We start from the raw sequence: 27,780 nt of genomic DNA on the forward strand, positions 1-27,780 counted from the left end.
TAAGCCATAATTCTACAAATCTATTTGAAAAAATAAAATATAGAAATATAGCAATAATCATATATATCTGAAGCAGGAAACAGCATTTTAACATAAATCAGAAAATAGAGTAATATGAGTCTTTTAAATCCCACCTGTCGTCTATTAAAATATAAGTTGAATACTTTTTAGATACGTACATTTTAGAATATACTGAATGTTCTAAATGACTGAGTTGGTGAGTGTAGCGGTTCGCGTGACATCGTTTCAGTTTGGATGGTTTTGTGTGTTCAAAAAAACATCATCATCTAGACCCCTTCAGAAGTCTCTATGGACAGTCGTGCTATAAACACTAAAACAATACATCTGATCTAATCCAGTGTAATTACAATGTCCATATTAAAGGGCCTATTTTCTGATCTGTGTTATAATGTTGTTTCCTCATCACAAAAACACCCAGAGTTGTGTTTTGTTTCATTCGCACATGTTTAACTCACAGACACGGTCAACTGTGATCATGTCAGAGTGTTAAGAGTTTAACAGGAAGTTTGTAGTCTGTGTCTGCAGCTGTCAGGTCACATGACTGAAAACAGCTGCAGAATGGCATGCTGAGAAACCGTCTCAAGCAAGGTCACTCACACTGGGAGATGTAAGCGGCTTTGGCCAAATAAAATATCTACGAAAGTATTCAGTGCATTTAGGTAGAAGCTAAAACCAATCCAGTGCTTTGCACCACCTTAAAAGTCCTATATTACACAAAAGTGACTCTTGTGAGCTCGAGTTCCCTGAGACACAAACACTGTCACATATAAACACTGTGGGACAGGTCGTTCCCCTTAAATGCCACACTTGTTAACCTGGATGCATAACACATCGTCCTCATCAAGCCCTAGTGGTCACATCTGGCAATGACAACTTTTTTGAGTCCATTACGTTCTCGACTGTGATTGTGAAAACACATATATTAGGTTTATTATTATTCCAAAAGCAGAGGCCATGACTGACTAGAGCCACAGGAGTCCGTGCATCTGCTGAACATACTCCTCAGTCTTCGATCTGTCATTCTTCTCCGTGTTGTGCGGATCATCTTGGTTTTGTTGTAGTTGATGCCAAATGTGTTTAGCAATTCTGTAACTCGCTGCTTGTCCTCCAGCCAGGTTCACTGCATGAGGCCCAATCTGGAGAAAGCACGAAAAAAGACGAGGAATTAAAGGCAAAAAATTTGATATTCATGAATAAATGCCCTATAGCAGTGGTCTCCAAACAATATTTTGTGGATGGGGGGGGGGGGGGGGGGGGGTTTGGGTTTGAGCTCTTAGGGACAATATCTTCACAGACAGGTGGCGTACGGGAGGAGGCGGGAGGAGGCACAGCCTGTTTTAGTCCTGGTTAAATCCTGTTTTAGTCCTGGTTTAGCCCTGGTCGATTATTTTGTGGCAATAAAATTTGTTATTATCTAGTATATAGACTTTCACACCGGCAAACAAAACAAATGGTTTGTTTCGATTGACATTTCATCAATGTTTATCTTCCAGTAGAAATAAGCGCCCATTTTGGGGTTTCCCCAGTTCCCCCCTCCAATTGTGAAAGGTACTGATGCTCCCCCGTTAAAATCACGGGCCGTCCACATCTCAAGTTGTCATCATGAACTCATAAAACAGCAGCATGTAGCCTATAACTTTGTACGCAACTCCCTGCACTTCCTGCAGCAAAAGCACTGAGTTCAGGCAACAGCGATAAAGACATGGGAGCACTCACTGCGGCCCCTCAGGATGGTCCGGTCCTTGGTCTTGTGCTGTCCTCCAAGCGTGGTGGTCAGATGGTCTGGAGGCTCTATTCTCGATGTCGTGGACCCAGATGGGGGTGAGTAATACCAATGCGCAATGGACAGGGTCCGAGCGGTTCCGTGCCGTTGTCTGCACATTGGATCCATGTGGTGAAAAGCAGATTGTGCTGTGGACTACAGGTCCGGGCAGGCTGCTCCTGTCCTCTGCGCTCGAGGACGGCGGCTGGTTCTGAGGTGATGTGAAGCATCTGGGCAGAAGTACGAATCTGGTTTGGTTCGTTATATGTTGTTCTGAGTGGTCCGTCTTCCGCACACTTGATTCTTCCAGGGGAAAAGCGCTTGTCAGGCCGAGGCACCTAACATCACTCCCCCGCTCCAGGTCATCTGAGCCCGGGGAACATAGGTACACACCCCTCAATTTCACTATGGAACGAGACGTTTGCACATTGGTACTCTGATCTCTGTGTATCACATTCTTTGTATTGGCCACTGATGGCAAATTACCCTAAGTCCTGGTTTTAGTTCTACTTTAGTTCTGGTTTTAGTTCTGTTTTAATTCTGGTTTAATCCTGGTTCTAGTTCTAGTTTAGAGGCGCATCTCTAAAATTAAAACAACTCAAAAGCAAAAGTTTTTGCTTTTGAGTTGTTTTAATTTGATCTAATTTATATCTATAGACCAGGAGTATTCAGCTAAAATTTGAGGAGGTCTGGTTAGAGAAAATTTCCTCAAGCAGCGGTCTGGGACATCATGATGTCTAACTTGTGTTATGATTGTGATACAAAAGTAGCCTAGTTTTATTACTGTCTGAATGTATGAACAATGGGCTGTAACATCAACGAAAATAGTTAAAAACATTTCAACTAAATGTATTGTTAACACTGTCTCAGTACATTTTTCAACAGATTTCTCAAAACCTCTTTCCTCTGTCTGTGTCTGTGTTCAGGGTTGTGATCACCTTGAATGCACAGATTTGATTGGGTAAGTAGCGTCAGGACTGGTTTGTACGTTCCTTGGTCCATTGACACAGTAGTGTAAAGTTTAGACTCTAAACTGAATAGGTCCTGTTCAATTGATTCATCTTATAAAATGAACTGCATTTAGCCTCGTGTGAGAAATGATCCAGTCGGACTAGATCCAAAACCAGAGTCCTGAACCAATGGTTCAGGCCAGGCTCAGAGGAGCTGGAGCGGGGAGTGGTTCTTCCCCAGGAAGAACAAAGTGCACAGAGGACCGACCGCTCAGAACAACATATAACAAACCAAATTGGATTTGCGCTTCTGTCGAGATGCTGCACCACCTCAGGCCCAGCCACAGTCCTCGAGCATGGAGGACAGGAGCAGCCCACCCGGACCTGTAGTCCACATGCATTCTCGCTTTCCCCGCACGGAACCAGTGTGCAGACAACGGCATGGAACCGCTTAGATCCAGTTCACTCCGCACTGGTCTTGCTCGCTCCCGTCTGGAACCAGCACATGGAGGAGCCTCTGGACCTATCTGATCAAAGGCTCGGAGGACGACACAAGACCAAGAACCAGACCCTAAATCCCGTCCTGAGGGGCTGTGAGCTATGGTGAGTGTCCTGTGTCTTTACCGTTGTTGGCTCCTGCTGTTACCCGAACTCAGAGCTTCTGCTCTGGGCTGATGTGCAGTGAGTTGCGTACAAAGTTCTACATGCTGCTGTTTTATGAATTTATAGTGAAAACTTGAGATGAGGATGGCCTGTGATGTTAACTGGGAATATTGATATCGTTCACAATTGGAGGTACTGCTGTTCCCCTGTGGAAGCACAGGGGAACATCGGGATAACCCTGTCCGGGTCCGTATGGGATGGCGTCTGGGTCCGGACTCGGACTATGGTCCACCATAGACCATATCATAATGTATTATTTATTGCATTTATTATATTAAATGTGTCACATGTTATATATTATACAACCTAATAAACATTAAAATGAGAAAACAAAACATAAAAAAGCATTGCAGTCTGAAAATTACCCAAAATTCTACCAAGAATACATGGTTACAAGAACATTCAGCTTTTACTGTTATAATACATAATACATACATAATAAGAAGACTCACCTGTAGCGCAGTGTACTGCCCCATCAGATACAGAGGACAGCCCTCCGCCCACTGCAGACTCTCAGAGATACAGGGCCAGCCATCAAGAACCTACCAATGACACCAGTGATATTTCTCAGTTTGCTCTGTGTAGTGTCTTTTGTAATGTTTTCTGTATTTGTAAATTCTTTTTTCATATCATCCTATATCTTCAAGAAAATTAGTGCCTCTCTGAGTCTCCCTCTGCGCTAAGTCACTTTCTCTTCAGACCACTATCACAACTACTACCATCACCATCAGGTTTAGTTGTTTTGCAGTTTTGCATCATGCTTTTGTAAATGTATAGAGAACTGTCACGTGGGCTGAGTATTGCACAGTCTTACTGCTAACTGTATGGAGGGTTCTTATCTATATAGTTCTTAAAGTGTCATGTTTTTTTGCACTGAGCAAACACACACACAGCACAGAGCGGGAGATATGAAGTGCAGTGAACAAACGGTACATAAAGTGTATGTAGAGCTCGGCTTCACTGTGACTACGATGGGAAATGAGGAAAGTCCTGGTGTGTTTACTGTGTCTAAAAATGTTGGCAGTGGACAGCATGAAGTCAAATAAATTACGGCATCACTTAAAGACCTTACATCATATACATATACTAGGAGGAGTCACTGATTTATCCAGATACCATTGGAAGAAAAATTGTGATTGGTCCGTTTCCAGTGCATTATATTAACCCTTTGTTTCCCAAGAAATATCAGTCCAAGTTTATAACACTGATCTAGAAATTATTACTAGTGTAGTAGTGTTTATTACTCACTGAATAAAAAATATAGATAAAATATTTTAGTAGTACAAAAATTCATTCAATATTTTTTCTTGGGCCTTCACTGAATACCTTGAAGGCTCTGGGGGAGGGGTGTTTTCCAAGTTACTACTGTCTGATCGTGTGTCAGCTTTAGTCTAACAGAAGAAGAACAGAGTCTGAGGCTGCATTATGGATCTATTAAAATAACTGGATAGGATGTTGCTGCTTGTAGCTGCCTCCAGTTGATGTAGTGGTCACTCACTGGAACTTCAGTGGAAAAACTCCCATGGGCCGAGAGAGGATTTTTCTCATAGAGCGCAATGTAATCACAAACCGCTCGTGTTCGGCTGACAGGCACCTACAACTTTCAAAAATTTTGAATTTGTTAGCAATTTTTACCTATTTTTAGGTCATAAACTTTTTCTCAGCTCAAAATTAATCAGTTGTCTTAAAAAAAAACTTTATAATCGTTAGCTCCAGCTCAGCTCTAGCTCCTCTCGCTCTGATTGATCAAAGTGATCACATGATACACAAGCCATGCGTGTGCCCGTGGGAGAAAAGACATATTATTGCTTTGCCTTGAATGTTCCACAGAATCACTTTAGACGGCTGGTCGGCCCACAGCCACCAGAAGTACCTCGCTGGGCTAAATTCTAATCTGGAGTCATGGGCCATTGAGCTCGGCCCATTGATTTGAATGGGTGCCCATTTAGAAACCCCAGGGCTTGCATCTAATTTCTCTTTCTTCGTTTCCTTCTCTTTTATTGCTCTCCTCAATTCTGCAGGAAATTAGTGTGGAAGTCCTGCCCACAGAGGAGACACAACAAGGAGAGATTTGGTTAGTAACTATCAGTGTTGATGTGTTGTGTGGAAAAGGGGGCAGATAACATAAGATGACTCTTCTTTGTGCTCCTTTTCATTCATTTCTTGTGTATCTGACACAGTTGTGACAGTATTGATGCCTTTTTGTACTTTATGAATAAAATAAATAAATAAATAAGGACAGAGGATATAAACTCCTCAGTGAGACCAGTAAAATTATTTTATCTGATGTTTGCTCCTGAAGTCTCCCTCAGATTTACTCCTTCCTTCTGTGGAGAGGAATCAAGGTGAAGGAAGTGAGGAAAGAGAAATGAACAAAGACTTTATATTCTTAGATTTTATAATAATGTTTGTGTCACTCCTTTAAATTCACATTTTGCTCATTTGAGCAAAAAGAACAGGACAGATTCAACTCTACTAGGACTCAACTCTGTCCTGCTCCTGTGCTGCCATCTTCTGGAAACATTTGATCGTTACATCAGACTCCAAACCAAGTTTTTTAGCAATCAAATAAAATAAATGCAAGATATAAGTCTAAAGTGATTCTGTGCAACATTCAAGACAAAGCAATAATATCTCTGGATGACAGACCCCACTAGAAAAGTTACATAATGCACCTTTAATTACACTGCCACAAATATAATAACACTTCACTATTTACCAAGTGTGTTAAAATTCAAAATTGTTGATAGAGAATGAAATGCTGAGAATAAAATGTAAGTATAATATATTTTTTTACTGTATTTAATTCACATTGGCGTTATTTTTCATCCCTGACCTGAATAGGGAACTCTTTGATTACTTCAGACAGCAGAGGGTCTTGCTTGGCGTCCAGTTTGCAGCCTGTAGCGAGCCAGATCACATCACCGCTCCACTGCCCCCCGGTGGTGAGAGAGAGGGACCACGCCTGGGTTCTGTAGCACCATCTGGCTTCATTCACCTGCAGAAAACCAAGAGCTCATGTTAGATGTTTAGGAAGGAGAAAGTAGAAGTGTCCAGAATCAAAGTGAAAGAATGAAATATATGTAAGCAACTCAGAATACTATTTTTGAGTACCATATTTTCTGGACTTTAAGGCACACTTTTTCATGTTTTGGGTGGTCCTGCTGCTTATACTCTGGTGTGACTTATATATAAAAATTTTCACACTGACAGCCATGAGAGGGTGCTCTAGGCTTGTGTGTCAGTATCTGCTGCTCCTATTACTCCTGTACCACTGTCACTTCACTCTACTGTGCATGTCTCCTGCAGAAAGAGCCGCTGTCCTGTCTGTATCATGACAGTCGATCACACCATTACATCTGTACCAACTGAGAAGACTGAACACAAATCCCCCCAAAAAGAAAATCACATTTTGCAGGTTACAAGCTGCAAGTCGCGAAATATGCAGTCGATAACAGTAATTGAGCTCAGAAGTGACACCGAGGATGAAGAATTCAATGGATTTAGTGATTTGGAGTGAGATCGAGAGTTTGGTTAAGTTATTCAGAAATTTAATATTGGTATCAGTTAATCAGTTATTGGCCACATTATTGTACTGTACAGGGATATGAAACAAAAGTAATAAGGAGAACTTAAAGTGCATGTCACATGTTTTTATTGTTTTCTAATTATTAAGGAAGGAAGACATTTTTAATAAATTTAAACCTTAATTTACTGGCCCATGTTGGCCCATGTTAACATTAAGGAATTACTTAGTATCTGTAGTATTCCTACCTAGTATGAAATAAGTCATATGTGCTGCCCATGTACCACCAGAAAGTTAAATGAGTCTCCCTCTGAGCCTCTCTCTGCACTAAATCACTCCCCTTTCAGACCACTATCACAACTACTGCCATCACATCAGGTTTATCAAGTGGTTTTGCAGTTTTGCATCACACTTTTGTAAATTTATAGAGAATTGTTGTGTGGGAACATGACTGATGTCAGATTGTGGGCTGAGTATTGCACAGAATCTTCCTGCTAACTGTAAGATTGTGTGCAATCAGGGCCCAGGAACTGATCACTAAATTACTGAAACATGCATGGGTGACATCTAAAAGCTATTCAGGCATGTCTTTTTTGTGTTAACAAAAAAAAGGCAAGCTAATCCCTCCTTAACTTATTTATGCATTTTAAAACCCTATGAGCTCCCTGTTAATGGTCTCACCCATAGACTGTGTGTATAAATGGACATGGCTAATCTGCTATGCTTCTGATGCCGAGTCATTCCACGCCAAATCTCCAAATGCCCCCGCCCGACCATCTCAGGTTTGAATGAAAAAACTCTACAAGGTTCACACACTTTCCAATTAGAAAAATCCCAAATTTTATCTCTCAACTCCTTATAGTTTTGTCTTTAGAATATGGACTTTCACACATGTGCTTTTGGTTTATCACAGATTTCAGGGGGCTTGAATTTGCTCGAAAATTCTACTCTTCAAATTTGAGGGCATCTTTGAAGGGCTGTGGGAAGTGCAGTTTCAAAGACAGAGGTTTCATATTGAACATACTCTTTCCCCCACATGCTGTGTACTTTGTATTTTAAAACACTATAACCCTCTGTGATGAACGCTCTAGAAGATATTAAGTGTTCAAAATGGAAAAAAATAATTGGTGCCATCTTTACCATGTTATACCAAAAAAATTACAGCACTCACCGGCATAAAATGGACTGTTTTAGAAAGAGTAGATCTCTGTTTTTAACATATCCAAAATTTGTGATGGTGTTCTGCCTTATTTTCACAAAATTAAGTTCTTGAAAATGTGGTGTCCGCATACATGCAGAGCCTTCATGGACTATGAAGGCACTTTCAGAAGCTAAGAAACTCTGATTTCATGACACACAGCTTAAACCTACCTTAAAATTTTTCTTAGATACAACAATCTGAAAGCATCTTCTTGGACAACTCTGCTCAAAACAGGTCAGGGGGGAGTTGACTATATATTTTTTAGGGAGTTGGGAGCTAAAATTTGGGACTTTTTCTACTGGAAAGTAGAATTGGAATTGGAATTTTTTAGTCAAATCTGAGATGGTCGGGCGGGGGCATTCAAGGATGTGGCATGGAATGACCCCCCCTCTCTCCATAACTGCTGTTGTAAGGCTCTTCATTTTTGGTCTTAAAATGTTCGTATTTTCCCGCTCTACATGATCCTGGTGTTTTTATTTTGCTATTTTGTCTAATATGGAACTCGTATCCAAATTCACTCTGATCACTGCGAGCCTCAGTGAACCTCATTTGACTGGAGTTGAACACTATGGGTCACACTCCCTCAGTCCACGTCTTTACACAGTCTCTGGTCTCACCTCACAGTAGGTCCTGAGTTGCACCCGTCCCTCTTGTATGAATGGTTGGAGGTGGGTGTAGGCCTCGGGGGTGACGGCTCCTCCTTTCCGCGCCTGTCGGATCATGGCCAGTCGTCTGTGGAGGCTTTTCTCGCTGTAAAACTGACACAGAAACGCTCTGCCGTCCATCTGGATCCCATGCTCCACGTGGGAATATCGCCCCACCAGGCTCTCCACATCGCCCACGTCAAACTGCTTCAACTACAACAGCAATAAGTAAGTAAATAAGTAAACAGTAAATGATCATAGTTTTATATTACACTTTTCCACCTTCAAGAGACTAAAAAAACACTCACCCATTCACACACACATTCATACACCAGTGTACGCAGACACTGGTGTTTGTGCAGGATAATGCTCCCACTTTGAATGCTGTTATTAGGAACTTTGTGTATAAATTTATGAGGCGCCTTGAGGACTCACAAAATGAAATTAGGACACAGGAGGAAGTGTTTATTGACGATCGACTATTATTATACATGCATCCCGAATTTTGCAATGCATACTGGGAAGGATCCTCCGAAAAAGTGAGCATCAAACCACCATGTTTGATTTCCCAGTGGGGTGTGTCTATTGCCAAAGTCTTTTGAACCATATCACTTTTGTTTCTGGTTCTGATATTGTCATATTTTAGTTATGGGATTCAGATGTCGAAATTGTGTGGTTGTTCGGATGTCCTAACACCAGAAAATGAGCTTCGGAAGTTTGTGAACTCCATAACTGCAAAAGGGAAACAGATCTGTGTGACTGCAAACCTCCGTTCAAACTGTTTCCCTTCCCAACGGAATTGAAAAATAGTGAAAGGCGAAGGCGATACTGATACACAGGAAGGACCAAAAAGGTAACCTCTAATTCCCTTTTGCACTTATGGAGTTCGCAAACTTCACAAGCCCGTTTTCCGGTGTTAGGACATCCAACAACCACACAACTACGATGTCCAAATCCCATAACGAAAATATGACAATGTCAGAACCAGAAAAAAAGTGATATGGTTCAAAAGACTTGAAAAGATCGGCTTTGACAATAAACGCATCCCACTGGGAAATCAAACGTGGCGGTTTGTTGCTCACTGTTTCGGAGGATCCTTCCCAGTATGCACTGCGCGGTGACTGGAAGTCCAAAATTTGGGATGCGTGTATTGTTGTGTTGCTTGTCTTCAGTCTGTTTTTAAATATTCTGTATGGACCCACTGAATCTGAAATAAACCTTGAATGATTGATTGATTGATTAAGCCTCATTCTTCCTCTTCTTCTTCTTCCTGTAGAAGGTCTTGGAGTATTTCCTCTGGAAAGTCTTCAGTCATATTTGCTGCCACATTTGGCGTAAAAAGCCTGAAGTATCTCAAAGGTCCTTAGCAAACAGCTTATTTCACACAATCCAACAGTCCCTTAATTGTGTCCTTTGCACTGCACATGCTACATCTCAAAATATGATGTTAAAAACTGAGTTTAAAAAAAACAACTAAAGTTTCAGAAATGGCCCAGTGAAGACAATCATTGCATTAGGAGTCATGCCATAATTGCTGTGACTATGGAGGACTGATGCCATATCTTGAAATCCTTGAATAGAGGGACAGATATTTATCAGAGACTTATTTCGTTGTTCCACTGAGCTGTTGTTTACTTCTTAATATTTTTGTGGCTAATGTATCTCTATGAGAGTTTTGCACTACTACTGTTCCATCTTGAGCTCTGTCTGATATTTTGCAGCTGATGTCTTCAGCGTTCCCTGCGAGTGTGAAGCGAACTGAAAGCACTGCTCTGTTAGAAGTTCTGTTACTCAAGTTTGACTTTAATCTCTGCTTTATAATAATTTATATTCAAACACCTAAACAGGACTATGAACACTTGTACAGGCTCCTGACAATGTGTTGTTTCAATTTTCAGACTGTCTTAAAACTTTTTTGTCAGTGTTTGTCTGTCTATGGCAAAAATAAATGAGAAACTGACTTCCCTAATTGTGGGTGGGCAGTCGCTGTTGAGAAATAGAAAGCTTAAAAAAAGACACTTTGCATAATCTCTTAGCCGGAGACAGGCCGCGAGCCGTAACACTGTTCAAGCTATAGGTGAAACCCTATATCTTGATTTGCATCATGACGGTTAATGTAAACAGGGTTTGTGTTCCTCTTACCTGTAAGTACTTCCTCATGACCCAGGTGACATGACTGGCCCCCTGCTGGAGAGCGATGGAAACTACATGCGCACTGGTCAGACCTCCTCCTACCACCATCACCCTCTGCCCCTCTGTGCACACGACACACTGACCTACGAAGACATACAAAAGACAGTTAAAGGCACTGTGTCTCATCTGTACTGTCTTTAAAATGTGGAAAACAGAACTAGTTCAGGTTTGCCGTGGTCCAAAGTTATTCCTCACTTACCGTATGCATTCCGAGCATCCTAATTATTCACCGAAATGACTTATAAACTCTTTTCACAACAGTGTGTCATCAGTGTAATGCTAACAACAACAACAACAACAACTAGCATGCTAACACACACTTCCTGGTTATCAGACAATAAGCTTTATAATTAGTTGACTATAGCACACGGTGGACTTATTTTGACCTCAAGAACTGCTTATACAATATATCTGTACTGGGGCAAGACAAATTTTGCTCAAATACAAGGGAAAAAAGCAGGCACAAGGCCTTTAATAAAACATACAATTCTCAGTCATAACATCAGTTAAAGAAAGAGGAGAAACACTGACCTATTTCACTTTAATGGAGCACTCAGTTTTCATGGATAATAGATTAAACCATTGAAATCATGGGACTGAGCCAAAAATACAACATAATGACTTAACTGACTGTGTCATTTGTTTCCTGCAGGTATCCTTAAAGATCCACTCTGTAACTTTTCTGCTGGAGGGTCTGCTGCCGATGAAGAAGTTATAAAATGTCCCACAGCATGACAATATGCAAATTTCTCTCTATGGAGAGTAGCAGTTAGCACCAGTAGTCCTAGTTGTAGGTCAGATCTGTGGCTACCCTGCTCCCAGAAATGTATTTTCTTAATAATAAAAAAAACAACTCCTCCATCCATCCATTTTCTTCCACTTATCTGGGGCCAGATCGGGGGGCAGCAGTCTAAGCAGATACTCCCGAACTTCCTTCACCCCGGACTCCAGATCCTCCGGGGAAACCCCAAGGCATTCCCAAGCCAGCCAAGAGAATTAGTCCCTCCAGCGTGTCCTGGGTCTTCCCCACGGCCTCCTCCAGGTGGAACGTGCCCAGAACACCTTTTGAGGGAGGCGCCCAGGAGGTTCCTGGTCAGATGCCCAAACCACCTCAGCTGCCTCCTCTTGACGTGGAGGAGTAGCGGCTCTACTTCAAGCTCCCCTGTGTGACTGAGCTCCTCATCCTATCTGTAAGGGAGCGCCCAGCCACACTGTGGAGGAAACTCATTTCGGCCTCTTGTATCTGCACTCTTGTCCTGTCGGTCATTACCCAGAGCTCATGACCATAGTTGAGGGTAAGAATGAACGGTAAATCGAGAGCTTTGACTTTTGGCTCAACTCCCGCAACTCACCATAATGACTCGATACAGCGACCGCATCACTGCAGATGCTGCACCGATCCGCCTGTCAATCTCACGCTCCATCCTCCCCTCACTCGTGAACAAGACCCCGAGATATTTGAACTCCTCCACTTGTACCTGTACTTTCATAAATGCTAGACAGACAAGTTTAATGCCATACTGTGGAACATCTCAAGCAAAGCAAGAACATCTCTAGCGGGCGATGGACTCTACTCTAGAAAAGTTACATAGCGCTCCTTTCACCCTAACACACTCTGGTGAAGTCACCTTGTGTTTGTGAGGTCTGACTCAGAGGTAGGTGATGCATTAGTTTGACAGTGTGCTGTAGCGCCCCCTCTGGATAACTCTCTCCGATTGCTGACACCCAGGACGGGACGTTGGCCATCTGCGCTCGTGTCGGCCCTGTTGCCATGACGACGCGGCGGGCCCTGAGTTCGGAGCAGTCCTGGAGTCCGACCCGGAAGTACTTGACCCTCCTGTGAGCTGTGGAGTCAGTGCTGCCCCCTACAGGCCGCTCCTGCTCCATCACCGGGACAATAGACTCCACCGTCCCCTTCAGAAGCAAAGAGTCCAGGTTGTAACGCTCCACCTGAAGATTCACACGTACCGTTTTAAATAAAAATAAATAAATAAAAGATAATACAACTTCACAATACTGGACAAATATTATACATGCCAAATGCCAGTGACAATGTCTTTATGACTTTTAAAACTTCCAGTAAAATCTGTGTGTCATTCGTTCATTCATTTTTCAAGATAAAACCAAAAATAAGAAAATGAAAAAAAACAACTATTTTCTTCATTATTTGTCTCCAAAACCAAAATGATAAAACAGATAACAATTCGTTTTTTCAGTTTTTTGATTTTGTGTTTAAGTGAATGATGATGATAATGGTCATTTCCTGTTTCTGTGACTTAAACTGTGACGCCGGACTGAACCAGGACTGAACCAGGACTGAACCAGGACTAAACCAGAACTCGAGATCGGGACCAGACCAGGACCAGGACTGAGACCGGGACTGAGACCGGAACCAGAACAGAGACTGAGACTGGGACTGAGACCGGGACCAGACCAGGACTGAGACCAGTTTAGTCCTGGTTTAGTCTTAGTTTAGTCCTGGTTCAGTCCTGGTTTAGTGCTGGTTTAGTCCTGGTTTAGTCCTGGTTCAGTCCTGGTTTAGTGCTGGTTCAGTCCTGGTTTAGTGCTGGTTCAGTCCTGGTTTTTAGTGCTGGTTTAGTCCTGGTTTAGTCCTGGTTCAGTCCTGGTTTAGTCCTGGTTTAGTCCTGGTTTAGTGCTGGTTCAGTCCTGGTTTAGTGCTGGTTCAGTCCTGGTTTAGTGCTGGTTTAGTCCTGGTTCAGTCCTGGTTTAGTGCTGGTTCAGTCCTGGTTTAGTCCTGGTTCAGTCCAGCCTCACAGTTTAAATCACAGAAACAGGAAACGGACGTTATCTCTTTTTTTTTCAATCATTCATTTAAACACAAAATCGAAAACTGAAAAAAATTGTATCATTATCAGTTTTTTAATTTTGGTTTTGGAGACAAATAATGAAGAAAATTGTTGTTTTTTTTTGTTTTCTTATTTTTGGTTTTATATTGAAAAACGAATGAACAAATGATACACGGACTCAGTAAATTAGTTTATTTTGTCAGTGTTCAGTTACTTGCACGCAATTATTATAAAAACAATTCACATGCAGCGTACACATTTTTTTCCCTGCTGATTCAGATAAAAACATGCACTTTAATAATAACATTTCTGGTGCTGAGTCTGCCACCTGTTTGTCTCCATGACGATGAGATTTCTTTGCCAAAAATGTTCCACTGTATGACTTCCTACAACTGTACAATAAGTCAGTCTTGTGTAACAGATAATACTCCCTACAACTGTACAACAACTCACCCTTATGTCACAGATAATACTCCCTACAACTGTACAACAACTTACCTTTATGTAACAGATAATACTCCCTACTACTGTACAACAACTCACCCTTATGTACCAGATAATACTCCCTACAACTGTACAACAACTCACCCTTATGTAACAGATAATACTCCCTACAACTGTACAACAACTCACCTTTATGTAACAGATAATACTCCCTACAACTGTACAATAACTCGCCCTTATGTAACAGATAATACTCCCTACAACTGTACAACAACTCACCCTTATGTAACAGATAATACTCCCTACAACTGTACAACAACTCACCCTTATGTAACAGATAATACTCCCTACAACTGTACAACAACTCGCCCTTATGTAACAGATAATACTCCCTACAACTGTACAACAACTCACCCGTATGTCACAGATAATACTCCCTACAACTGTACAACAACTTACCTTTATGTAACAGATAATACTCCCTACAACTGCACAACAACTCACAAGGGACACAAGGAGATTGTCTAAATGTTTATCTTCACACATTTCTTTTGGGAGCCGGGTTGTCTCTCCTCAGATCTGACTAGTAACTTGGCCTAGTGGCATCACCTGACTGTCTCCATGGCGATAGATACATTTAATCTCATCCTATGGAACATTCCAGGCAAAGCAATAACTTCTCCACCGATACAAAACAGATCCACGGTGAGAAGTCACATAATGTTCTTTTAAATACAAAAAGGAAATTCTAATGAAAAGTCCTAGATTGCGCAATTTTGCTTATCGTGAGTTTAAGTAATCTTGTATTTTTAGTCTGTCTACACCTCCAAAGCTCAAAATGCTCTGCCCCACCTTGTGATGTCATGGCGTGGTAGTTTTAAAGTCTTAAAACAGCTACCTTTTTAAGCTTTGTTTAGTGGAGATTGGCAATTCCAGGCATGTAATAACAACACAAATGATTCTAGTGAATGAGTTTTGAGTTTAAACTTCCTGTATTACCACATGACATCACAAGGTGGAAGTGTTTTTTAGTTTCAGGGAAGCACCTAAATATGCAGGGTTTGTGTGTTCAACATGTGTGAATGAAACAAAACACAACTCTAGTTATGTTTTTGATGAGGAAATAACCTTATAACATAGATCAGGAAACAGGGTAATATGGGCTCTTTAAAAATATTACAGTACAAAATGTAATTAGTCGTATAAAAACCAAATGACATGACACACAAACATGCCAACCTTCTTCACAGTGGTGTTACAGTTGCAGCGTCACACGTCACACTCCTTCGGTTGAGCTTTGACCTGGTTGCGGAAAAAGTCCACGCTGAGTCTGGTCCCGGGCAGGCTGAAGCTGGGGTTCCTCTTCAGGCTGGAGGACACGTGGAGGCGTCTCTGCTCCTTCTTGCCCAGCCGCATGTCGTTGAAATAGGCGTTTTCGTCCAGGATGTAGACCTGATCGGGGAGACTGTGGAGCTCAGAGGAACGGCCAGACTTAACCACAAAGTCCTGTAAGGCTTTCTGTGCAGGGGGATGACAGATCATTTTTACATTTTGTTCAGTAGAAATTGGCAAATCCAGGGATGAAATTAACAGATAATACTCCCTACAACTGTACAACTCACCCTTGTGTCAGAGATAATACTCCCTACAACTGTACAACATCTCACACTTATTTAACAGATAATACTCCCTACAACTGGACAACAACTCACCCTTATGTCACAGATAATACTCCCTACAACTGTACAACAACTCACTCTTATTTAACAGATAATACTCCCTACAACTGGACAACAACTCACCCTTATGTCACAGATAATACTCCCTACAACTGTACAACAACTCACCCTTATGTCACAGATAATACTCCCTACAACTGTACAACAACTCACTCTTATTTAACAGATAATACTCCCTACAACTGTACAACAACTCACTCTTATTTAACAGATAATACTCCCTACAACTGGACAACAACTCACCCTTATGTCACAGATAATAGGCAAGGCAAGGCAAGTTCATTTGTATAGCACAATTCGTACACAAAGTAATTCAAAGTGCTTTACAGAATAAGAAATACATTAAAATCATAATAAAAACAAATCAAAACATAAATAATCATGAAGATTAAAATTTTAAAAAAGGGAGACATAAATTGGAGAGAAGAGTGCGGAATGAAAACCTTTCAGTTATATGCACAGTTAAACAGAAATGTTTTGAGTCTGGATTTAAACAGCGTCACAGAAGAGTCTGTCTCACATGTTCAGACTGTTCCAGGTTTTAGCTGCATGAACCTGAAATGCTGACTCCCCTTGTTTAGTCCTGACTCTGGGCACCAGCAGGAGGCCGGTCCCTGAGGTCCTCAGAGTGCGAGATGGTTCATATGACACTAACATGTCACAGATGTACTTTGGTGCTCGGCCATGGAGAGACTTGTACACAAGTAGAGCTGCTTTAAAGTCTATTCTCTGAGGCACAGGAAGCCAGTGCAGAGACCTGAGCACAGGACTTATGTGCTCGTACTTCCTAGTTCGAGTAAGGACCCGAGCTGCAGCGTTCTGGATGTTCTGCAGCGTCTCACAGCTCGTTTGGAGAGACCAGTGAGCAGACCATTACAGTATCTAACCTACTGGAGACAAACGCATGGATAAGTTTCTCCAAGTCTGATTTAGACAGTAAACCTTTGATTTTCGCTATGTTTTTTAGATGGTAAAAGGCTGCAGATGTTATTGACTTGATGTGGCTGTTAAAGTTCAAGTCTGAGTCCATTATTACCCCGAGATTTCTTGCCTGATTTGAAGGTTTTAGAGAGAGAGACTGGAGGTGACTGCTGACACTGTCCCTTTGTTTCTGTGGACCAAACACTATGACTTCAGTCTTGTCAGAGTTTAGCTGAAGAAAGTTGTTTTGCATCCACACACTGATCTGTTGGATGCAGTGACAAAGTGAGTCCACTGGTCCATAGTCTCCTGCTGCCAGAGAGACGTAGATCTGAGTGTCATCTGCATAACTGTGGTAGGACACATTATTGCTGCTTATTAACTGGCCTAATGGCAGCATGTAGAGATTGAACAACAGGGGGCCCAGGATTGACCCCTGAGGCACCCCACAGGTCAGGGCCATGTGATCTGAGACACAGTTTCCAATTTCAACAAAATACTTCCTGTCTTCTAGATAGGACTTGAACCAGTTTAGTACAGTACCAGAACCAGAGATGCCCACCCAGTCCTCTAGTCTCTGTAAGAGGATCCCATGATCGACAGTGTCAAAAGCAGCACTCAGATCTAACAGGATCAAGACTGAGACTTTGCCTGCATCAGTGTTCAGGCGGATGTCATTTGTCACCTTGATAAGAGCAGTCTCAGTGCTGTGGTGGGCTCTAAAACCTGACTGGAAAACATCAAAGGAGTTGTTCATTTGGAGAAAGTTCGTAAGCTGTTGGTAAACAGCTTTTTCAAGGACTTTGCCAAAAAACGGCAGATTTGAGATGGGTCGGAAATTGTTCAGTACTGTGGCATCAAGACTGCTCTTCTTTAGGAGAGGCTTAATGACCGCAGTTTTCAACGCGTTTGGGAATGTTCCAGATTGAAGTGACATGTTAACTATGTGAGTGAGTGGTGAAAGTAAACTGTTGAGGACGGACTTTAGAAATCTAGTGGGTAACATGTCCAGGCAGCAAGTAGATGAACTCAGACTGGTAACGATCTCTAAAACAGTTTTGTCAGTTACAGGTGCAAAGTGATTCAGCGCTAAGTGTCTCTGTGGCTGCATGCTTGTTATTTGTGTTGTGGAATTGATGGCATTTTTGATGCCCTGAACTTTGTCATTAAAGAAAACTGCAAACTCATTACATTTAGATGTGGAAATCAGTTCTAGTGGCAGTGGAGCTGGAGGGTTTGTTAATCTGTTCACTGTTGCAAACAGGACACGAGAGTTGTTACTGCAATTACCAATAATGTCCGAAAAATACTTCTCTCTTGTTTTACTGAAAGTGTAGTTGTACATATGCATTGTTCCTCTGTAAATCTCATAATGAACCTGGAGGTTTGACTTGCGCCATTTCCGCTCAGCCTTCCGGCACTCCCTTTTCTGTGCCCTGACTGAGTCATCATTCCTCCACGGAGCTTTTTGCCTATCTTTAACCACTTTAACCTTTATCGGGGCGATGGCATCCAGAACATTCAAAACACTCAAAGTCACAGAGTTCAACACATCATCAACATTAGAACATGAGGCAATTTCAAAATTGATCATTTCCATGAACAGTGCACCTGTGTTATCATTTATGTGTCTTCTTCGAACAACTGTAGGAGCAGCCGGTGGTTTGGGAATAACAGACAGATCAAAGAAGACACAGAAATGATCAGACAGAGCAACATCAACCACATTGACATTTGAAATATTTGCACCCTTTGTAATGAGCAGGTCCAGAGTGTTGCCCTCTGTTGTGAGTGGGCTCACTGACATGCTGAGTCAGACCAAAAGTTTCAAGGACAACATTAAGCTCTTTGGCACTTTTGGCACACACATTATCCACATGTACATTAAAATCACCTGTAATGACTAAACCATCAAAGTCTGTGCAAACAACTGAAAGCATCTCAGTAAAATCATCAATAAAACTTTGACAGTGCTGAGGAGGTTTGTATATGACTATGTAGAGTATGGACGGTGATTGTTTTAGCTCCATTTTGAAGGAAACATACTCAAATGATGAAAACACCCCAAATGACAACCTGTGTGTAACCAAATGATCTCTAAAAAATGCTCCCTACAACTGTACAACTCACCCTTATGTAACAGATAATACTCCCTACAACTGTACAACGACTCACCCTTATGTCACAGATAATACTCCCTACAACAGATAATACTCAAAAACACAACCCCAGATGTTTGTGATGAGGAAACAACATTATAACACAAATCAGCGTAATTTGGGCCCTTTAACCTTTAACCTGAAACATTTACTCTCATACTCTGGAGCATTCCTGGCAAAGCAGTAACTTCTCCACTCATACAAAACAGATCCTCCATGAGAAAAGAGAAACAATGTACTTTTACATTAAAATGGGAAATTCTACAGAAAACCCCTATATTGCGCAAAATTGATTATGAGCTTTTAGCCAAGTTGTTATGTCATCAAAAACATGCCTCAAGTTGTGTGTTATTAGGTTCTTTTTTCAGACCAAGAGTTTGCTTTCATATTTGACAGTTTCGATTGCTCAATGGCGGTCTTCCTCAGAGTCACGTGATGTTGCTGTGACGTGTCCGCTCAGTTGATTTAAACAGGTTTTGGCGCTGTCTTGCTACCAGTGGAGGCAGGATGACAGCGCCATCTGCAGTCCGACTTCCTCAGGACAGAATCCCAGGTGTGTAAGAGTAAAAAAAAAACTCATCCCGTTTTATAGTCTCGTGGGAACGTTTCCTGCAGATGGCGCTGTCGTCCTGCCTCGACCTGTAGGAAGACAGCGCCAAAACCTGTATAAATCAGCTGACTGGACACATCACAGCAACATCACGTGACTGAGGAAGAGCACAAGTGAGCAGTCAAAACTCTCACGTATGAAAACAAACTCTTGGTCTGAAAAAGAACCTAATAACATTAAATATCGGAAGATTAAATGAACCTTATTGGACTATACCTCAAGTTGTGTTTTGTTTCATTCACAAATCAATGTGTATTATTATTCTACATCAGAGATCTTCAACAGGGGGTTTGGTTGATTAGACTTTTTTTCTTTTTTCTTTATTTTGAAGGATGAGGATGAACTGGTTTTCAGCGGGTTCTGGCTGTGCGCTCCTTCATCACTTCTGTCTCTTTTCATTCCCTCGTCTCTCGCTCCTTGTCAAACTGCAAACACGTCGGCGCGGATTTTGTTGTTTCTTCTAGGCTACATGTGAAGAAATCCGTTAAAGCTTTACTTTTAAAGTGGAACTTAAGCTCCGCACGTACTACTGCACATCCGGGAAGGGGTCAAGCAACTTCATTCCCAGGGCGTATTAACTAGGCTCTGCACTCAGCACGGAGCGATTGGAAGAGGAGGGGGAATGAACAGGAGAGGAGGGGGTAGTCGTGTCTTTCCTCTCGCTCCTCAGATCAGAACAAGCTCAAAAGTGTCCGAACTGTGACTCCTCTCTAATGAGATCATTAAAAAAAGTCACACTTTGAGCCCGTTTTCCGTGATGCCGTTGCTCCATTGATCTGGCCTTCTCAGAGTCACTGTGATCACAGGATTTCAGGATAAGCCTGGACTTGTTAAGCGACTTTGATGAAATCCCTCTAGTGTTGAATGTACAATAACAAAGTAGCTGTTTATACACGACACTAGACCCAATTTAATATAAAACACAATTGTATGCCATATGTATATAAAAGGGGGTCCCTGCTCCAGCTCTCCATCAGTCTGAAAAAGGTTGAAGACCCCTTGTCTACATCTCCAAAGCTCAAAATACTAAATGTTCCATCTTGTGACGTCATGAAGTGGTAGTTTTAAAGTTTTAAAACAGTTACCTTTTACGTTTTGTTTAGTAGAAACTGGCAATTCCAGGCATGAGATTATCCAGATGACTCTAGTGAAGGTGTATGGAGTTTAAAAACACAGTGGAGCTTCATTTATTATCACATGACATCACAAGGTGGAACAGTGTTTTCAGTTTGAGAGAAGAACTAAGAAGCCTAAATATGCAGTGTTTCTGTGTTAAACGTGTGAATGAAACAAAACACAACTCCAGGTATGTTTGTGACAAGGAAACAACATTATAACAAAGATCAGAAAATATAATACGGGCCTTTTAACAGGAAACAATGTCAGGTTAACTATATTTTACAAAAAAAACCAAAACAAAAAAACAGATGTCTCCTGACCTTGTGGAATGGATCTGTGTGCACCAGAGTGTGAGAGCGGAGGTGAGGGATGTTGAGAGCCACAAACTGACCCTCCCAAAGGCCAGCCCAGCGTCCGTACGAATCCACCACCGAGAGCCTCATCTTGGGGCAGGTCGAAGTGTCTGGGGGCCCTGGAGCCTCTGGGCACGGAGGGTCCACCACACTCGCTACAGGGACAAATTAAAAAAACACAAAAATATTTGATCTAACTTGCTAACGTTTCTGAAAGTGAAGCTTTAAGCGTGCAGATGATGTTATTGCATTGTCTGGAATGTTTCACAGTATGGCATTAAAAACCTTTCTATCGCCACAGAGATCAAAACAAAGTTACAGGGCAGATCTGTGAAGTAGCAATCTCGCTCACAGTCAGAATGTTTATTTTTCCAGGTATTTTTGAGCTATAAAACCACCTGTAATTGAATAAATGTAAAACTAAGCTGCTTATTGTCATACTGTGTGCCAAAAATGAAATAATAAAAAAATAACTGTTCTCAGATCCAGTCAAAAGCAACACATATTAATGAAACTAGGGAAAAACCCACATGTACACGGCTACACTGAGGTGAATTCCCCAAAGGAACTGAACTGCTCTGAAATTATAGTTTCCCCCCACAGAAAGTACCTCCCTTCAGGTCAGTTCAAACTCAAGTTAACTCTCCTGGTCACTTTACTAGTATTTAAAGTGAACTGTTCAATTTGCTACAAGGGCCTAAGTCCCCGTTAAATACACAAGTGCTTAAAATAAACTATAAACAATGAAACATGTAAATCAAACAAATAAAATCCATAAAATAAAAGAGAGCCCAAAACCTCCCCCAGAGGCTTTAAATATATCTGTCCAAGGGCACGCCCCCTCTTTTGTCTCCAGACCATGTGAAGTAACAGGTAAGACGGTCACTTGTGGTGGTAAATGAAATGTAACCAAATGAATAGTTGTAACCAAATAAAATATTTAAAGTAACTTGTGTGTATTGTGTAACAACTAAACAGACAAAATAAAACAAACCCAGGTAGTTCTATTTAGTTACTTAGTTCTACACAAAAATATCAGTTGGCATGACTTTGAAGTGTGCGGCATTTTGCAGAATAAAACTGTCAGCAAAATAAAGAAATATGTGCATGTATATTGTAGTGATTTCAGTATACTGTGTGTGTATATATATATATATATATATATATATATATATATATATATATATATATATATATATATATATATATATATATATATATATATATATATATATATATATATATATATATATATATATATATATATATAGTACTTACTAGCTTATAGTGTGTGCAATATAAATTATAGCGCTATTTAATAAAGTGTGCTGTCTTTGCAGTATTTTAAACTCTTCCTTAACCTCAAACCCTGAATAAACAACAGCGGAACACACACATATGTAATACAATGCAATGTAGAGCTTAAGTATAGCCTATTTATTATTTTTTTCATTTAATACTTTAGGTTGATCTAAAAAACAAAACTAAAATTGGGGGGTTTAAGTGAACTGACTTCATATCCTCGTTCACTTTTCATTCACATTTTAAAGGAAATGATTTTAAGAACAAAGAAAATATTTAAATAAGTCAAATAAAAAGAGCATGTATATTTATAAATCATAGTGTGTACCTGTTGCTGTCCTGATCTTCCTCCTGCCTCTGCTCTTTGTTTTGGAGAGTCTGGATGTTTCTAAAGTCGGGGGAGACTGTGGAGCTCCGTGCCCAGTGTGAGGTGAGGAGCCTGGGCTGGACAGCAGGGTGGAGAGGGTCAGAGCATGGGGCCCCGATCCGATTATCAACACATCCAAAATCATCTGCAATACAAAAAACACACTTTTGTATCAGGAAATGCGTCAGTAAGGAATTAATGGATACGGTTTTGGCTGGAATGTTCCACAGTATGACACATGGAGACAAGCAACTGGTGCCATCATGCAAAGTTACACATCAGTCAGATCTGTGGAGAGGAAACCCCGCTCACATAAAGAATACTAGTATGCTTTTCAAGGTATTTTTTACCACTAAAACAAATGTAAGTGAATAAATGTACACTGTAAACTGTAACTTTCAAAATAATTAAATAGATTAAGCTGTTTATACTCAATGTTTTAGAAATTATTATTATTATTAATTATGTCAAGTTGCTGTAACATTTTCTCCTTTTTGAGTAATTTTAACTAATAATGTATTATGTGTGTAAACTATAATGTGTAATTATGTATTATCAAACTATATACATATTATATAATTAGGGCCAGGCAAGTTAACGTGTTAATTTTGCGTTAAGTATTTAATTCATTATCGCCGACAATTAATTTTCTCCCCTTAACACAGTTTTTTTTTTTTTTTTCATTGTAAACATTTGTTGCTCACTGGCTTTTATTTTGAAAAAGTTCATCATGAGTGAGCCTAGAATTCCTTACTGCTCCAACGCTCACAGAAAACGGAGGGAAAGAAAGCAGGATAAACAAACATGGAGAAGGGTAAGAAACTTTTACATGGCCATTTTTATTTTAAAGTTCTTACAGACGGCGCAGTCGACACAGCTAAAGTCTTTTGTAACACTGCAATGCTGAATTGTCTTATCACCGGAGTTTCCGAGTTTGAAATATCACCTAAATGCAACACACTCTGCTGATGCTGGCAAATCATTCAATGCTACTTTTTAATTCATTAATTTTGCGTATAACATGCGATTAATCTTAATTAATCAGGAACTTGTGCGATTTTATTTTATTTATTTATTTTGCCCAACCTTATGTATAATGTTTATTAGACTAGTAAATCCCCTGATTTTCTTGTGGGGACCCTGGGTTTAAATCCTCTTCCTAGGGTGTGTATGATCTAAAATATATATAATCTCTATATGTATAATATCATGTGTTTATAGTATAATATATGTGTACTATATTGTACAATTTACTGTGTGTAGTTGCGATCAGCCGAGTAGCTCATCTGGTAAATCTCCTTTCACGTGGGGACCCTGTGTTCAAATCCCCCTCCTATGGTGTGTATAATGTAAATATACTATGATGTGTCTATATGTATACAATAATGTGTGTAGATACAACTGGATGTACTGGATTGTGTGTACAAAATCATGAACTACACACAAAACTGAAAATTCCAGTGGTTTGAAAACTCTAACTGCAAATAGGCGAGTTTCAGCTGACGTCATTGTTATTAAAAGCCCACGTTGCATGCTGGGAAATATTTTGGTCGGGGGCAAGACACACGATAGCGGTCAAACACAATGCGTAACCTTGCGTATTTATCCCGATAATGGTAAATTCCTGCTGCATTATCGGATGCACAAATAGAGGCACGGAAGAAGGAAAATGTCTTTTTCGTATTCTGAGTGAAAAGAACCGCTAACGGCGAATTAAACCGTGGACTCCAACAAGTTCAACAACGCATCGAGACTCTTGGAGGTTTTAATCTTTTCTGCTGTGAATGGCCCAGGAGTTTCCACCAAGTCATTGTGGATATCACCGAAGTGAATATTTAGCCAGGTTGTTGGCGATTCTGACCAGAAATTTGGTTTTGTCCACCTTTTGTAGGGGTTGAAAAGGGTGATTTGGCGTCTGTCGATGCTTATGACCAATTTCTGGTCAAATGGTCTTGGGTCCTCTGCCGTTAGACTGGATAAATAACCGGGATCAAAACCCTTTACGTGCTTTCTCGCTCCGTCCGTCATGTTGAATTAGTGTTTCTTGCCGCTGACCAAAATAATTCCCAGCATGCAACGCGCGCTTTTGTCAACAATGAAACTCACCTATAGTTGAGCTGAATGAGCACTTTTAATTCAGCTGTTATAAAAAAAAAAAAAAAGAGCAAAAGTAGCAAACCATTTAACCTTTTAAATTCTGGAAGACTGTGAATTTTAAGTTCGTCTAAGTTTAAAATAATTGAGGCAATCGATTGTCTCTCTCTTTTGTCTCTGTCTTTTTTTTTTTTTTTTTTGGAGTTCTAATAACTTCTATGGGTTTACGATGTAAGATGGATATGTGTAATGCCATATCATGGGATTTTCAAGGCAAAGCAAACTTACATTAAGTTTTAGGGATAAAAATATTATCTGAACTTTAATAGATAAGTTATTTTATTTTTAGTCCTTTATTGGGCACGAGTAAGTTGCAGATGAAGGTGGTTTAAGTCAGGTTATGATCTGGGTTTGTTCTGAATAAATTAGTTCTGGTTTAAAAACTATTTTCTGATTTGTGCTTTAGTGTTGTTTCCTCATCAGAACAAACCTGGAGTTGTGTTTTATTTCACTCATTGTTTGACACACAAATCCTGCATATTTAGGCTGAGTTTTTCTTTCAAACCGAAAACACTCTTCTCCATCTTGTGATGTCATGTGCTCCACTGTGTTTTTAAACTACATACACCTTCAGTAGAATCAGTTGGATGATTTCAGCCCTGGAATTGCCGATCTCTACTGAACTGAAAGGTAAAAGTTGTTAACTTGAAAACTACCACGACATTACAAAGTGGAACAGAGCATTTGGCGCTTTGAAGATGTGGACAGAGTAATAAAGACGGATTACTCAAACATGTGTGAATGAAACTAAACGCAACTCCAGGTCTGGTTTTTGATGAGGTAACATTATAACATGAAAGTTCAAAAAAGTTGTTTTTGTGTAATATAGGACCTTTAATCTTCCTCTTGAAAACAAAATGAATAGTGTTTAGTCACTTACCTCTGTGTCAGTGGAGGTCTGTGGTGGTTGAAGCGTGGTTTCTCTGACCATATCTCTCTGTAATCAACTCTGCCAACACAGCCAGGGATAAATCCAGGACTAAAACAGAACCAAACCAGGTCTAAAGCGGATTCTCATGGACTCAACCAGGAGTAAACCAAGACTAAAGACGAAACTCAACCACGACTGAGCCGAAAGTAGCAGGACTAAACAAAGTCTGTAACAGGACCAAAACTGGACTTCACTGGGACACGCTGGTGCCCAAACAGAACTGAACAAAGTACTGAAGTAGAACTGAACCGAGACTACACCAGAACTGACCATGCCGTAGCCCTGTGTAATTTGAGGAGGGAGACATATTTAGCTTGACAGGCTCCTCAGTGAATCTACAAATAGCTCCTGTAAAGTGTGTGTGTGTGGGTGTGGGTGTGTGTGTGTGCATGTGCGCATGTGTGCGCCTATGTATGTGTGTGTGTAGTAACACACACTCACCCCAGTATCCAAATAGTCAGAGATTACATGTGACTGGGACACTGGGCATTTCATTATGAATTTATTATGAATGTTTTAAAGGGCCTTACTCATAATGTTGTTTCCTCTTCACAGACAGACCTGGAGTTGTGTTTTGTTTCATTCATTTTAATAGATCCGTGATCATCATCCATGTGAATCAAAGATGTGAGGAGATTTCTAGTGAGTGCGCATGTGCAGCAGGAGACAACAGCAGCGCTAACTTTCAACTTTTTCAACTTACAAGCGAAGCACAAAAGAACTCACTTTTAGCAACAAGTTATTGTTTGTTAGCCTGATTCATCAGCTGGTTTCACTTTGTGAAAACTGTCTGACTTTGCAGCATTAGAATTTGTTCGCTCGACAGTAGGTGGGTACTATTTTTATTTAACCAATCGCTGCTATTTGGCCGTGACATATGTAATGCACCTCTAACGGGCTAACTGGTATATGAACCTTTCCCCAAATCCCGCAGGAAGGACAATAACGTCTTTCCCCTTGATAAAAATTCACCAAACATTCTCTTTATTCCAGCTTTAAATCCTTGGTCTTGGGAATCATTGTGGAATGTATGGCTTCTTTGTCTACATCCATCTGGACCCACTTTGTTTACTGTTGTGCTGTACCACAAAAAGGGACCCAGTCATGGCTTACCAGCTCTTCGCTGATTGGTCAGTGTGCAGTCTCCAACTTCCAGAGTTCTTGCAAACCGTCTAGTGTATTATGACCTAGTCACTGGAGAGAAATGGCGCACTAGGTGTCGCCAGCCTGGCTAGACAGCTGAAACTTGTAGTGGTAAACATAAAAAAAACATTATAGCCATCAGTGAAGAGACATACATTCTATGCTGACAACGATTCCCGAGATCGAGGATTTAAAGCCAGAACAGAGAGAATGTTTGGTGAATTTTATCAAGGAGAAAGACGTTATTGCCCTTCTTCCTATGGGATTTGGGAAAAGCTTAATATACCAGTTAGCCTCGTTAGCGGCACATTACATACATCATGACATTATACCAGCAATTGGTTAAATAAAAAAGTACCCGCCTACCATCAAGTGAACGAATCCTAACGCTGCGAGGTCAGACGGTTTCTATACGAAATGAAACCGGCTGATGAATCAGGCCATCAGCTGCCTTCTTTCGCTCAGAAATGTTCTCCGACTGCTGTGATGTTTTATCAGTTGATCTGACAAGTCCGGCCACGCTCCCTGGTGGTGTCTGGTGAAGGTGTCTCTTTGTTGTGACCAAACCACGGCATGTCCAAGTACACACAAACATCACACTTATTTTGTCTTTAAAAAAAAAATAAAAAAAATCTGTGTTTCATTATAGTCCATGGAGACTAAGGCGACACTGTCTTCCAAAAAGAAGGTTGTGACCTCTGACCATGAACCTGACTCAAATTCTGGAGATGGATCCCAAACATTATCCCAATTTGTTATATTATTTTACAG

At 40.7% G+C, this 27,780-nt stretch overlaps 1 protein-coding gene across 1 annotated transcript; it reads right to left on the reverse strand.

Moving 5' to 3' along the window:
• On the reverse strand, positions 1-26,117 carry zgc:113276 (uncharacterized protein LOC553748 homolog). The gene is given in 10 exon segments (XM_020925940.2): positions 1-1,157; positions 3,849-3,938; positions 6,233-6,394; positions 8,741-8,980; positions 10,910-11,043; positions 12,565-12,910; positions 15,514-15,729; positions 21,080-21,267; positions 22,743-22,926; positions 25,816-26,117. Coding segments are annotated over 10 exon segments (1,785 nt in total). The 5' UTR covers positions 25,867-26,117; the 3' UTR covers positions 1-983.
• Positions 26,118-27,780: the final 1,663 nt, after the last annotated feature.

This window comes from Boleophthalmus pectinirostris, unplaced genomic scaffold (assembly GCF_026225935.1).
Source record: "Boleophthalmus pectinirostris isolate CB_2022bp ecotype Guang Dong unplaced genomic scaffold, ASM2622593v1 HiC_scaffold_19, whole genome shotgun sequence".
NCBI classification, from domain to species: domain Eukaryota; kingdom Metazoa; phylum Chordata; class Actinopteri; order Gobiiformes; family Gobiidae; genus Boleophthalmus; species Boleophthalmus pectinirostris.